At 44.8% G+C, this 14,890-nt stretch overlaps 1 protein-coding gene across 3 annotated transcripts in view; it reads left to right on the top strand.

The window, feature by feature from the left end:
* Nucleotides 1–14,890, top strand: part of TNFAIP8 (TNF alpha induced protein 8) — a 65,799-nt gene that overhangs the window by 10,939 nt on the left and 39,970 nt on the right. The window contains exon 1 of one of the 3 annotated variants that reach the window (XM_006081112.3): nucleotides 12,980–13,368. The exons of the other annotated variants lie outside the window; for them this stretch is intronic. Coding sequence (XP_006081174.1) covers nucleotides 13,338–13,368 — 31 coding nt within the window. The 5' untranslated portion in view covers nucleotides 12,980–13,337. Of the gene's footprint in view, nucleotides 1–12,979; nucleotides 13,369–14,890 lie in introns of those variants that run through there. 3 annotated transcript variants of the gene reach the window in all.

The following is a 14,890-nucleotide window of genomic DNA, read 5'->3' as shown; positions in this document are numbered from 1 at the left end:
AGTTTCACTTTAATGATCTTAGAACCTAATGTCCCTCCTCTCACCTCTGAGAACATGATTCTGCTATATGACGGGTGTGACATCTATAGATCTATGTAGGCAAACAGGCTTTCTAGAGCATTTAAGAGAATTGTGAAATCCTGATCGTATGCATCTTCTTGTCTCTTGAAATTGGATAGACATTGTTGACTGGGTGTAATAACAATGAAAAAGGACAACTTTATTAGATAAGGTTTAGTGAGCAAAAAGTAGGTTCATATCTAAATTACAGAATAGTGTGATTAATAATATTAGTTTGTAAAAAAAAAAAAAATGATCCGTAGCCTTTGTTTAGTGAAGATTGCTATGCAATCTACTTTAGGAATATTTTCATCCAAAACTGTGCAGCACTTTCTTGAAGAGCCCTGGTTATATGGGAACCAGTCTGATAGAAGAGGCTCAACCGTGTACCCACACTGGTTGTCCTGCTCAGACCTCAGACTCAGGTGTGTGAAGTGGAACTCCTCCCTTCCCTCCTGCCACAGCCATTGCTCCTGGACTTCCCCTTTTCTATGAATGTCTAGCTCCCTCTTTCTCCACATCAGCCAGGTTCACAGCCATTGTGCTGGCTGTGCCCTCTGACCTCTTACTGCTCTGTATCCCTCTCGGAGCATATGGCATATTTGCTTTGAAATAGCATTATCTGTGCTCTGCTCAATCAGAGACACCATAATATAGAGAAAAATAGCAAGGAATGAGGTCAAAAGACCCACATTCTAGTCTCAGTTCACACTTAGTCTGATCTACGTGACCTTGGGCCAGTCACTTCATTTCTTGGAGGATCTGTACCCTCACCAGAAGCAAAGGAGCCAATAATACCCAAGATTTCTTCCTTACAGGTTTGTTATGAGGGTTTGTAGCCACATATGCAACAGCACATATCAAGCTAGAATGTCCCATTTTGCTGAGATGAAGTAAGAGTAGAGATATGTTCTGTGATATATCTTGCATTATACCTAGTGTGTAGTAGGTACTTGATAAGTTATACTTATTGCTGACAGTATTAAGAGATAGCTTAATCTAAACACAGAATTGTTTGGTTCTAAGCTGGTTGCTGGTTCAGAGTTTGCCGCTATGGCCCAGGGAGTACTTTTTCCTTCCTCTGGTCCAGATCACAGGATATTTGGGACAACCAAGGTGCTGGCTTTTTACATTCACAGGTTATTTTTATTCATTAACAAAACATATGACAACATTAATTACATATTGTGCAATGATGGATCCCAACGTGGCTTTAAAACACAGCATGTTGTGCCCTAACCAGTTTGGCTCAGTGGATAGAGCGTCGGCCTGTGGACTGAAGGGTCCCAGGTTCGATTCCGGTCAAGGGCATGTACCTTGGTTTCGGGCACATCCCTAGTAGAGGGTGTGCAGGAGGCAGCTGATCTATGTTTCTCTCTCATCCATGTTTCTAACTCTATCCCTCTCTCTTCCTCTCTGTAAAAACTCAATAAAATATATTAAAACACAGCACATTGTAAGCACAAACAGGCTCCGAGGGGAAGCTGGCCTGAGAACCTAGTTTAATAGAATGTTTACCACCTGAGAGAAGTTCATGCCTTGAGCAAGGAGGTGTCTGGATTGCCATCTGGGATTTATCAGTGTATCGATTCAGGTGGCCCAGTGCCGGATGTTAGCTCTTAACATAAAGGAAACAGAGCTCCCATTCCGAGGACAGGAGGTTGCTGCTCTTTTAAAGTGGGCAGCTGCTGCTGGTACCTTGCAGGCCCTGGAAATTCCAAAAACTGCAATGGAATTTTGCTCCATCTGTTTTATGAATGGTTCCTAGGACAACTGGTGGGTTTGGTAGGTTGCTGGTAAGGTTGCTTCCATGAAGATCAGTACAATCCATTAGGTAAAGCCTGGACTCGAGTGGCTTCGACTGCGGGTGTTTGCATTTGCTCAGCACTCTGTTTATGAAGATGTTAAAGGAAGTGCATCCATTCTGCGCGTGTTGTAAAACAGAAGGGTTGCAGCTGTCAGACTGTTTTCTTCTTGGCTCATTTTCTGATAGATTTTTTTTTTGTAAACCTGGTAGATTTATGAATTAGTGCAGATTATCAGCCTCAGTTCTGCAGATGCAATGCAAATTTCCTTTTGTTGTTTTCTTTCTTTGAAGATAACATATTTATGTATGCAGTTCGTTGTAATGTACTTTTTGCATAAGGGGAAATTAAGCTTTTTCTTATGTTGACATAATTCAATATTATGAAACGATTAAATAAGTAGTTATTTAGTTATGTCGTGCCTTCAAAGTGTCCAGCATGTGTTCTATCCTAAAAAGAAGCAGGGGGAACCCCACAAGTTATAATTGTGTGTTTTAAATGACTTACAAATCTGCCTTGAGTGGCTACTCAAGGTGTTCTGATTCATCATAAGGTTTGTTTCAAGTAATTTCCAGTTAATGAAAACAAGTAGCAACGTCTCTGAATGATCATCTACTTTTCAAATCATTCACATCTATGTGCAGGGGTGCACATTCATGATTTTGCCTCTAGTTGAGTCATTCACACTCACTTGCATTGCCCTTACTTTTTGTGGGAGAGACAGGTCAGTGTTTCAGCGGGCATCTGGGTGCCTCACCCACAGCCTAATGATCTCTGCTGCCTACATGGGTGTAGGGACTGGGGCAGCCAGCAGTGGTGGCGGGTATGAATGATGATGTTTCTAGCTTTGGTGGGCACTTGGATTTCAACCCATGGTCTCATGTAAAGGAATGTGTGTGTGTGTCAGTCTGTTCCTTCAGGGATAAGGATACTTCTAGACAGCGTGAGTCTAAGGAGGCGTTCAAGCAGACAGGTCTCAGTGGCAGCTGAAATATGCAGACTGGGACAAAGGTTCCCAAACATTCTTCACTCATGCCTCTATAGTGTTTTCATGTCCTGTCTAGGATAAAACAAATACCTGACAGTTTCCTTTATGAACTGCTTAGGTCCAAATAACTTAGTAACTAATTATGTACCAATACTAGTAATTTTGTAGACATGTGAAAAAATACACACAAATTGAAAGCTAGAAATGAATGTTTTTACTTCATTCTTCACCAGAGTTACTTACTAATGGCATGTGTCAGTCAGGATCCCATCAGGAGACAAACTACCCGGTACTTTTAATACAAAGAAATGTTTACTAACAAAACAGGATGGTGTCTCCTCAAAAAATTAAAAATAGTATCACTCTATGATCTAGCAGTTCCACTCCTGGGAATATACCCCTAAATAACTGAAAGCAGAGATGTGGGCAGGTTTCTGTGCACCCATGTTCACAGCTGCTTTATTTATTTATTTATTTATTATTTATTTTATTTATTATTTTTTGTTAATCCTCACCCAAGGATATTTTTCCATTGGTCTTTTAGAGAGAGTAGAAGAGAGAGGGAAAGACAGAGAAACATCAATGTGAGAGAAACACACTGATTGGTTGCCTCCTGCATGCACCCCGACCAGGGTTGGGGAGGAGCCTGCAACAGAGGTATGTGCCCTTAACCAGAATCGAATCTGGGCCCCTCGGTCTGCAGGCTGATGCTCTATCCACTGAGCCAAACTGGCTAGGGTGCATAGCTACATTATTTATAATAGCCAAAAGGTGGAAGCAACCCAGGTGTCCATTGACAGATGAATGGACAAGCAAAATGTGGTACATACATACAATGGAATATCCTTCAGCCTTAAAATTTTAGGCAGGAAATTCTGACATAGGCTACAATATGGTTCAACCTTAAGGGCATTGTGTTAAGTAAAATAAGTCAGTCACACACGCAAAAAAACACTCTACACTTCCACTTACGTGAGGTACCTATAATACTCACATTCAGAGACAGAAAGTAGAATGGTGGTTGCCAGGGACTGAGGGGAGAGGAGAATGGAGAGTTGGTGTTTAATGGGTACAGAGTTTTGGATTTGCAGAATTAAAAGGGTTGTGGAAATGGATGGTGACGAGAGCTGCACCGGAATGTAAATATATGTGATCCTACTGAACTGTACTCTTGAAAATGATTACAATGGTAAATTGTATGATTTTTTTTACTACAATTAAAAATTATAATGAAGAAAACAAAGTATTTTTTAAAAAGAAAATATTAATTGATGATGACTGGCTATTAGGAAGTAAAGAGGATTCTAAAGAATAGAGGCGTAGCCGATGAAAGGAGCAGTCATTTTCCCCGGGTTTGATATAGAGCATCAAGCATGAGCTTCCCTCACTTCCACTCCAGACCTTGTTGGAGAGGGGAGGGCTGGCTCCTTGGATGGCAGAGAGGTCACATGATGCTGTGCTGGAAGAACCTGCTGGAAACCCACCCTCTGGGATGCTGAGGACATCTGCTCATGGGGAGTTTTCTCCCTGGACGCACTCTGCTACATAAAACCGCCTGGGGGTGGGGTGTCAGAAGCTGCTGGGGGCTGGGTGCTGTGACCACCCAGAGAGGCAGTTGCTGGAGAAGGTGCCCAGGTGCCAGGGGTGCCACGTGTGCCTGTGGGAGTTTGCAGCAAGACCACACCAGAACCAGGGAGGAAAAGTTTGTCCTGTAATGTCCCTACACTTCGTTTCACTGCCAAAGCTTAGAACTGTCCCAGCTGGGCAAAGAAACCAAGCATTTCAAGTCCCATCTTTACTTCCTCACAGCCAGTAATGAAGGGTGCATTTGGAAAATGGATCACTGACCACCTCACAACTTCTCAAACCTTCAAGTCAGATCCGATCCCACCACCCTCATTTGCTTTCCCGCATTACTTTTCAGTTGCTTTTTATCACAGCAACCACCAGCAACCTAGCTTTGCAAAGAGATGATGTCATCCAAAGAAATGTAGCACATTCTAATGTTACACCTTGAGCTAGCTTGGATCAGTCGTTCATGCAGTGTCTGAGACAGGCTGCGTTTCCCTCCAAATTTAAAATATCCTGCCACAACCCCTGGGAGTTTGCTATAGTGCCCTGAGGCACCAGGGCACACAATTTGGAGATCTTAGGTCTAAAATGCATCTCTTTCAGCAATCCTGACCACACCACTCTAAGATCTGAGAATCTAAGATGCTGATTGGTTAAGAGTACAGAAGACTCAGATGTAAAGTGAAAATTGTGTGGGGTCAATATTGTTTTTGAAAATGTCTTAGGGAATTACCAGATTGTAGAATAACATACATCTTCCAGTATATATAAGACTGACTGTCTCAATGTTTCCTTTAGCCCTGGGACAGCTGGCTGTTTCTTCGGGACCAGATGAAAGAGTTGCCTTATCTTTGGAGGCACAGTGATTTGAAAAAATTACATAGTCTTAAACACAGCATTTACCACCAGTGCCTGAGATGCTTATAGTGTGAGAGGCAAGGAGACGAGAGTCAGGGAGGGACCAGCAACTTCCGTGCTTACTCTGGGGCATGAAATCATTACATGGGGATGGTGGCTGATGCACCATTTAGATTGTTATTTTCTCTCTCTGTTTGGGGCTGATTGTACATAGCTGACACTGAGAAAGTTAAATGGCATGTGATGGGACGTTGCTGTTGAAATAGAGTTTAGATTAAGAAATTAGTGATTTAGCCATCTTCTGTTTCTACTAGGAAGTGAATGGGCTTCCTAAGACCTTTTTTTTAGGTAAGTAGGCAGGCACACTGTTCATGTTAGCAGTTTCCCAGAAAATACATTCATTTTGGTGATGTCTGCAACTTTGTGAGTCATAATTATTACCTATTTCTGTAGCTGTTCTATAAGGAGAAGCTGAATAATTTAAGTTTTATAATCTGACCTATTCAAATGGGAAAATTCTGACCTATGCCTTTCTGGGCTACCTGCAGAACAGCCCACCCCCAACCCCGTTTGGATAAGTTCTGCTTTGGTTCACAGATTCACCACCTGCTGAGTTTGTCTGTTGCGTTTCAGCCTTGGCTGCTGCCACCTGGCAAGCCTAGCCAGCCTGTCCCTTCGCCTCCCAGCCTTTCCTGACTCTTAAACAGTGACTAGTTGGCACAAAGGTTAACTTCATGGAGATCCTACCCGAGTCAGAAACTCAATGTGAAGATCAGATTCTGACAACTTGGAGTGCATTATACTTTCAAACAGACCTCAGACCAGAAGTCTATGGTCCAAATTCCACACAGGGAGTACCACTTTGTTTTCTTTGACCAAAATTTCAAATTTCGTTCAGAAACATGAGTAAAGCTCTTAACTGCTCAGATGCAGTCAGGTAGGGCCCACTGCCCAACCTGTCTTGGCATCGTTTTCAACCCCCTCAGAGTAGGCACACGGAAGGGAAAAGCGATTGTCACTGCCTCTACCTCGCCCGGAGCTGCTCGCTTCTGAATTCTTCACAATAATAGATGACAGAGGTGCGGCTGGCACTGCAGAGTTGCACAACTGCTTCCCATTGCATTCAACTGCAACCCGCTAGCCAATGTGAGGGGGTCTCCACTAGGTTAGTGAAAAAGAAGATTCAGTTAAAAATGTATGTTTATCTCGTCAAAAAATTATTTCAATGCTGTAAGGAGTGAAGATAGTAGTTAGAGTGGAAATAATTTGATAATCACCGCCCTTAAACTTGAATTTCAGTTCATTATGAGGAGGAACTTTCAGATGATTAGAAAGGAAAGCGTCTGTCTCTGAAGGGAGTGAGTCTGTGAATAGCAGTAACGGAGGAGATTTGGATGAAAGAGTATTGCCTGGGATGTGCTTAGGAGATTGCTTTACCAGCCGGGAGAGGATTAGAGTAAAGGCCCTCTTAGGTACTTTCCAAGCCCGAGTTTCTGTGACTGATTGTTGATCACTTTTTCCTCCTGCTGCTTTTCTAAAGGAAAGCCAGGAACGTGTAGGTAGGTCAGAAGTGACCCGTCTGGCCTGGATGGTATGGTTCAGTGGTTGAGCATCGACCTATGAACCAGGAGGTCACGTTTTGATTCCCAGTCAGGGCACATGCTTGACTTGTGGGCTCAATCCCCAATGTGGGCATACAGGAGGCAGCCAATCAACGATTCTCTCTCATCATTGATGTTTCTATTTCTCTCTCTCTCTCTCTTCCTCTCTGAAATCAATAAAAATATTTATTTATTTATTTATTTTAAAGTGACCTGTATAGCCCTAGCTGGTTTGGCTCAGCAGGTAGAGCGTCGGCCTGCGGACTCAAGGGTTCCAGGTTCGATTCCGCTCAAGGGCATGTACCTGGGTTGCGGGCACATCCCCAGTAGGGGGCGTGCAAGAGGCAGCTGAATCGATGTTTCTCTCTCATAGATGTTTCTAACTCACTATCCCTCTCCCTCTCCCTTCCTCTCTGTAAAAAAAATCAATAAAATATATATATTTTTAAAAAGTGACCTGTATAGACCCAGTCTCAGCCCTGCCTCTCTTCTTACTGGTGAATCCTTTCTGTAGCCCCTCTCATGTTACCCCCATGTTGACCTCATGAACCTGGGGACAGTAAAGAAGTCCTTTAATTTTCACTTTCTATTGTTGGGCCACACACATGAAATTGCCACACCTCCTTCGTATAGTATCTGTAAAGCCAGCATTTAGGACTTCTAAATAGATGCTGCACAATCTAAAACAATCTGGCCTTATTCACAAAAAGTATTTGGAAAAGAGACAAAGGGGGACTTCATAATTTTCAGTGCTTCATCACATTATTGACTCATTCCATTATAGCTACTACCCTGTTAATTAGATGGCATTATCCCCACTTTACAGGTGTGCAAACAGAAACTCAGAAAGGCTAAATGACTTGCCAGCTTTTAGAAGGAAAATGAGAGAAGAATAAGTAGGGAAAACACCTCCTAACACAAATGAGGTAGTACGTACTGGGCTATGGTGATCAGACCCAGGTCAGCCAAACTGAGCAGTGTTATTCTGCAGGCTCCTGACAGCTTCGGATCAGAAGGGTTAGTTAGAGTCCTGACCAAACTTTTAATTAAAAAAAAAAAGGTTTGTAGTTTCATGTACCTGAATAAATAGAAGCTATTGAACTTACAGTTTAAAGCATTGAATATCAGCAGTGGAATAACTTTAATTTGAAGCTGTGATCTAAGCATTTGAACAGAGTGCTTTGAGCTGCCTATGCTAGAATCATGGCCAGCTCAAACTCTGGAAATCTCCCAATATAGCTAGCACTCTTTGAGTTATTCTTCTGCAAAATAAAGGACTTGAATTTTACATGAGTAGTTTAATAGAGTGAGAAAGTCTGGATATCGGAGACAGGAGGCCGAAACCGCATTTGCTGTAGTCTAAAGAACAGTCTTACTTAGTCTTGTGACATTGAACAAATCCTATCACCTCCCTTTCTTTAATTACATGTCTGCAAAATGGGTACGACGACCCAAGGGAGCTAATTGGAATGTCTGAATGAAACCTATACAGGCATCATTGCTAAATATTATAAAAGAAAAATCATAAGTCATAAATTCTTTAGATAATAATTTCAGACCTGGTTTTGAGAGTGTGTGTGCTTAATCACCTATTCAAAACTTTTTAGCAAGGAAGATTTCTTAGGAGAGAAACAAGAGCAAACAAGAAAGCCTCAGAGGCCACTGCATCCCAGGTGCATTGTTGCCCTATGTGTGTGCTCACCTCAGGTGTCAGCACTTCTTCTGTTCCCTCAGAATCCTCTACTCACACTCCCAGCACTAGTGAGCAAGGAGGATATATTGAAGATGTCACTAAGGAGAGGGTTACCCATAACAAACTGCAAACTCCCAGGCAGGGCCCGGCAGCAGCTTTCTCCCCTCTTCCATCTCCACACTCACTCTCATGTTCTTCCTTGATTCAGAGCAGTTCTGTCCCATTCCCCCGGCCCCCCAAAGACCCCCACCTAATCCCAGTACCCAGCAATGCATAAGCTGAAGAACTCTTGAGGCACAGGGCGTGGCCTCCTGGGAAGGTGCTTAAGTGACCTCCACTGTCATTGGTGGCCCCCAGGGGCTGTGGAGAGATACCCATTGAGTCCCTCCTCTCTTTGGAAGGTTAAATGCAACAGAGTGTCTGAGGAGGGTAAGAAGGATGCACACCCTGCCGCCCCAAACACGTGAGACTGAAAACATCTTTCACGTGTAAGGAGAGAGGCTGAAAACCAGCTTTACATATAGATCATGGAAGTCTTCAAAGCCTTTCAAAGGTATAGACATAATAGAAGACAAGTTGAGGGAAGCCTCAAAGTCAAATAGAAGAAATCTACTTTTGATACCAAGTATAAACAACCTCACCTCCCCCCTGCCCCAACCTACAATCTTATACCTCACCTCCCCCCTGCCCCAACCTACAATCTTATACGTACAGATTCAAAATCTTATCAGCAGGATAGAAATAAAAATGTTGAGGAAATGACTGTTTTTTGTGACCTGGGGTTCTTATGACCTAGAAGCTGTTTAGTATTTTTCACTGCAGAGATCGTACAACGTTCTTGATGTGAGCAGAGTATATCATTCCTCCTAAATAAACTGCACCTTCTCCTTCCAGGCTTGCTGGCCTTCTCATTTGTCTAACAACTTACTGACCTCCCCCATTCTTTTTTTCCAAATCCTTCCCTGAGGATATGTTTATTGATTTGAGAGAGAGAGAAACATTCATGTGAAAGAGAAACATTGATCAGTTGCCTCCCATAAGCACCCTGATCCCCTGTTCTTAATAGACATCTGGGCAGCTATAAGCAAAAGGCCCAAAAGCCCAGACTTTAAAAAAAATTTTTAACAGCTTTTTGAGGTATAATTTAAAAGGAGATTGTCCTGCTGCTCTGTGCTGAAGTTCAGTTTAAATGTGGTGTGAATAAACCTTCCTTAGAACCAAGGTGACATGGAAGATTGAGCTCTTTGTTCTGTGGTCAAAATTATAGCAGTAAGGTCCGTAGCAGTGGGGCCCCTTTTCCTGTGACACATGTAAATATTTGATCATGACTGACTGAAAAAACCATCAGAATCTTAGCCAGCATTTTAACTCTCCCATCTTGACACAGAAGGTGGGAGATTCATAATTAAACATGGGTAGGAGTTCAACTTAATATTTAAATGCAGTTTGATATTAAATGAGAAGTGTTGCTAACTTGGTTGTTATTTTTTAAATCAGGTTGTCTCTAATATATTGTTGGTATGACTCGCAAGCGTTTTCCAAGCCACACAAAGTGATGTTGGAGTTTTTCTTAAACATACAAGAGCGAACAGGCTCCACCTACATGAGATAACAAATCATTATTATATTCTAAAGCATTATTCACTAGGGCTAGAAAGGAGCTAATCCCCTTTTGAATAAATGCAGAGCAAGCCCTAGCCGATTTGGCTCCGTGGATAGAGCATCGGCCTGTGGATTGAAGGGTCCCAGGTTTGATTCCTGGCCAAGGGTATGTACCTCGGTTGCAGGTTTGATCCCCAGCCCTGGTTGGGACATATACGGGAGGTAACCAATCGATGTGCCTCTCTCACATTGATGTTTCTCTCTCTCTGTCTCTCCCCCTCCCTTCCACTCTCTCTAAAAACAAATCAATGGAAAAATATTCTCAGGCGATAATTACTAACAACAACAACAACAACAAAACGCAGAGCAAAATCAAGAGGAAGTGACTGACCTAGTGTGTATGTGCAAGTCCCAGACAATCAGCGGCCTTTTGTCATCATTTTGTCATCATTGCAGGGTGGGGGCATGGGGCAATGTAGTGCCCAGGGAACACAGAGGGCTTTGAGGTTGTACAGGTGAATGAGGAGCATCCTTATCCACATACTTAAAAAAAAAATAAGCTGAGCATTCCTTGCACGTCAGCTAGATCAGGACATTAAGTTCCTCTCCAGGTTTCCTGAGGATCATGGTGAATGTTCAAAGATCACCCGAGCTGCTGAAATGACTCTAAATTGAATTTCAAGGCTGACTTGGCAGCATTTGAACTGTTCACTCAGCAGTTGTTCTCCTTGGCTAACCTGAGCTGGGCTGAAGGTCTTTTGGGGAACCCCATGGAAAAACAAGTAGGACATTAAGGACATGTATTTTGACACACCTTGTGTGGTTTGTACATCATTAGACTTGCAAAATGACATTTAATAAACAGTTCTTATGGAGGCACTTGCTGAAAGAAGAGGTTGAAAGTGAGTACTGCCTGTGGTGGATGGGGCCTGGAATTTGGGTTGCCTGACTTTGCATAATCATCACCTTGAAAAGGTGTTGCGTCTTCCTCCAATTATAGATGACCGGGAGCTATCTGTCCTGTGCAGTGTGCAGTCCTGATGAAATCCTGCAGGGCTCCGGTGGGGGTGGGGGTGGGGGGACATCTGGGCTGCTGTGGTGGAGGGCAAAGACAGATGGTGGTGGTGGGCTCCCAGAATGTCCTTTCCCCAGACAGGACAGGCAAGGTCGCTTCTGACTAGTGAGGAGCATTTCTTTGGATTCAGAATGAGCCTCTTGTCTCTTCCATGTCTGAGGTTGCTGGGTAGAGGACACACCGAGCAGCTCCTGCTGCAGGAATAGCAGAGGGACCTCGCAGGAGCCCCGACTTCAGGGGGCGCAGCTTGTTACCCTTTTGGTGGTGAGGTCCGTTTCCGGGAGGCCCTGCAGTACTGATATTTTCCAGATGTTTCTCCTCTTGTCTCCTCTCTGACTGGCTGTGTCTTCCTCTCATCATCCTTCCCTGTCAGTGATATTGAGATAAAATCCTGCTTGGGTCTTAGGCATGTTAGAATCACTCAGCAGTTGGAAGTGATTTCATATCTAGGCCTTATATTAACATTTATAATAGCCTTCGCTGCTTGTGAATATCATAAATACTTTTTTTCTGTTCAAATCCAATATTGAAATAAAACCCAAGAGCATCTTTTACAAAAATTTACTTTTATTGGTGTGATAATTTGTAATAATCTGTGTGGTACCTTGTGGTTTTCAAATCACTTGTTTATATTACCTTATTCAACACCAAACATAAATCTGTGAAGTAAATAATACTGTTTTTATCCCCATTTTCCAGATGAGAAAAGGAAGGCTCAGAGAGGTTCATTAATATGACCAAAGTCATACAAATAATAAATGGCAGGACTACATTTTAATTCAGACTCTTTAAATCCATATATTTTGTATATTGTTTCTATTAAGTTTATCATAGTGCCTTTCCTGTTGCCCCTACCCCCCCCCCCCATATAAAAATGGTAAATGAGGGAGGAAGGCAGCTGGAAGTGAACTTATTAAAAGAATATAACTTCTCTCACATTTTTCTAATCGCTCTGTATCTCTCTCCATAAGACAGGTATATCGATGGCCGGCCTTGTCCCCACCTCTCCGAAGTAAAAACCAAGGCTTTACTAGCTAAAATGCCTTCTTCTCAGCCAATTGTAGGAGCCTGTGGAGCAGCCCAGGGGCAGAATTTCGATCCGTTCTCTGGGCTCTTGGCCTCTTTATTCTAACCGCATTTCAAAGGCTTGGATACACCCCCACCCCTACCCCTACCCCCACCCCCGACCCCCCACCCGCCTTTGGCATTTTGAAGGGATTTATCCAGGATTGTTCTGAGAAGCTGGGGAGGGAAAGGCTTGCTCTCTCTGAGAATGGATGACCCTTGGGTAACTGCAGAGCATCTGGGCTGGGCTTTGTAGTCGAGCGCTCGCCCAGTTACACTGAGTGAGCTGCTGGGTCTGCTGTCCCCGTGCAAGGTAAGGGGTGGCGGCCGGCCGTCCCCACTCTCTTCCCAAGTCCCTCCTCTGAGGCTTGTGAAGCAGGTCCTTCCAGTCACGTGGACCCAGATCCACGTTACTTTCCTGCAAAAGCAACGTGCCAAACCGAGCAGCTTTAAAACCCGCAATTTGAGGGCGGATAAGACCCCAAGACAAGGAGAGCTAAATGGGCATCGAAAAATGTCACCCAACGATTCAGAAACGTTTCCTGGACTGCTGATGCATTTACTATTTTGCAGCGCGCCCTTTTTTTTTTTTTTAACTTCACTGAATATGTATTTCGCTGGCCTAGCCTGTCTCAGTTTCCTTTGCCGACCGCACCCCTCTGCCCTGCCTCTCAGCGAGCCAGGCTGAGGCCCGGCCTGCTCCCCACCTGCCTGCGCCCCTCGCCCTGCGCCCCTGCCCGCGGGCCGCCAGGGCGCCTCCGCCCCGGGACGGGCTGGGGCGAGCGCCCGGGGGCGGACTCCTGCCGCCCAGCTGAGCCGCGATTCGTCACTCGTACAGAACTTTCCCCCTTAAAATCCCCGCTCCCTAACCAGCCCTCCCTCCCTGGGGAGGTTTTGATTTTAGTGGCTTTCCTTCCTTTTATTTTGCGTCGTGTTGGGGGTTGGCATCGAAGCGAACTTGCGGCCGGTCCGAGTGCAGTTTCAGAGGTGGCCGCCCTGCCGCGGTGACCCGGGCACCATGCACTCCGAAGCCGAGGAAGCCAAGGAAGGTATGATTCTGATTTCTCGGGGGCCGGCCAAGTCTGGCGGAGGAATGTGGAGGGAGGGCGCCTAGGGGAGCAGATGGGAGCCGTGCGGGGCGCGGTGGGTACTTTGTTCCTTTCCCTGCGCCTTCCCGGCCCTGTTAGAGCTGCCTGTGCCTAAGGCTGTGCCCTCCCCATCCAGCCGCCCTTCGGAGCGATGGGAGGCAGAGCGGGACCCAGCTCCCAGGCAGCCCACTGAAGGCTGCCTTGTAGATTTCTCTGGAAACGGAGCGGCCCGGTATTGCCTCCAAGAATACACAATGTGCTCGGAAAAGCACCGCCTGCATCAGGACAGACCCTAGCCCGTCCCCTGGAAGAGCCCTCAAAGTCGAGGGTCTCTTGAAAAGGGTTTCAGAACTTAGAAACGCCCTGTGTTCCAGGCTAAAAGGGGAAGCTGAGGGAGGGGGAGAAGTGAAAGCTCTTTATTCGGGGAATCGGGTGGTTTTTTTTTCCCCCTTGCTGGCTTTTTCAGCAGCGAGTTCATTCTGTTGGGGGCTGAAGGGGCTGAGAGATATGACTGGAGCCTTGTGCAGCGTGAAACTGAGGAGAGTCTGTCTGTTTCTAACTTTGCCAAAGCCGGGGTTTCATTTACTCCTAACAGAGAACGGGTGACAAGGCTGGACAAGCTCCAACCAAAACACAATTATACGCTCGTGTTAGTTCGGGGAGTTTATTTGTGTGTGAGTGTTTGTATGCTTTGTTTCCTGAAACTTTATGTCTACAAAAGTCCTCTTGTACGCGGGGGTGGGAGTGGGGATGGCTGGGGAAAATGAGCGTGAGGGCGCAGAATGTTCACGATTGTGAAATTCCTTTTCTTTGCAAGTAGCCTCTTGGCCAACTGGTACATGTTAAGTCAATCACAGCAGCCCCGGGAGCCCGAGAAGCCCTAGGAGAGCCCTTGGAAGTTGTCCTCTCCGGTCTCTTACTGGTTCTACCAAAGTAAAAGCTCCGTGTTTCGTAATATCGTCTCTGCGGGCCGACGTTTTACCTTCTTATGCCATAGAGGGAAGTAGTCCATTAAAAAGAGGCTCCTTTAATAGAAATGCGGGGCTGGTGCGAATGAAAATGACAGCCAGGAGCATTGCTTTTGAGCTTGATGTGGAGCTTGGGGGATTACCGTTTCCTTGCTGTGACCTGCGTCCTGATGGAGCTGTGTGCTGATGGGTACTTCTCTTTTCTGTCTCATTAGCAGCAGTCTCTAGTAAGGCAAACGTAGTTGAAGGAAGGCGAAGAGGAAATGGGCTGAGAGAATCCAATGGTGAACTTCTGTCTCAATGACAAGTAGCATTTAAGTCGGTGTTTTCTCCCGGGCATGGTTTTCCTTTCTTTTGGGTAAAAAGGGAGAGGGGAGAAAGTAGAAAGACAGTATCCCGAAGTACCTTACATATTTCTCTGGCAGTGCCCACATTCTTTCCTCCTGCCCAGCTCTCTGGTTGTAACCCTGAAAGTGAGTGTAAAGAGGTCCCTGATGGCCCCCCTTCTCACCTCA

The sequence above is a fragment of the Myotis lucifugus genome, unplaced genomic scaffold, assembly GCF_000147115.1.
Source record: "Myotis lucifugus unplaced genomic scaffold, Myoluc2.0 scaffold_0, whole genome shotgun sequence".
NCBI classification, from domain to species: domain Eukaryota; kingdom Metazoa; phylum Chordata; class Mammalia; order Chiroptera; family Vespertilionidae; genus Myotis; species Myotis lucifugus.
The sequence above is the reverse complement of the archived record's forward strand: the minus strand, read 5'-3'. Positions and strand labels throughout refer to the sequence as shown.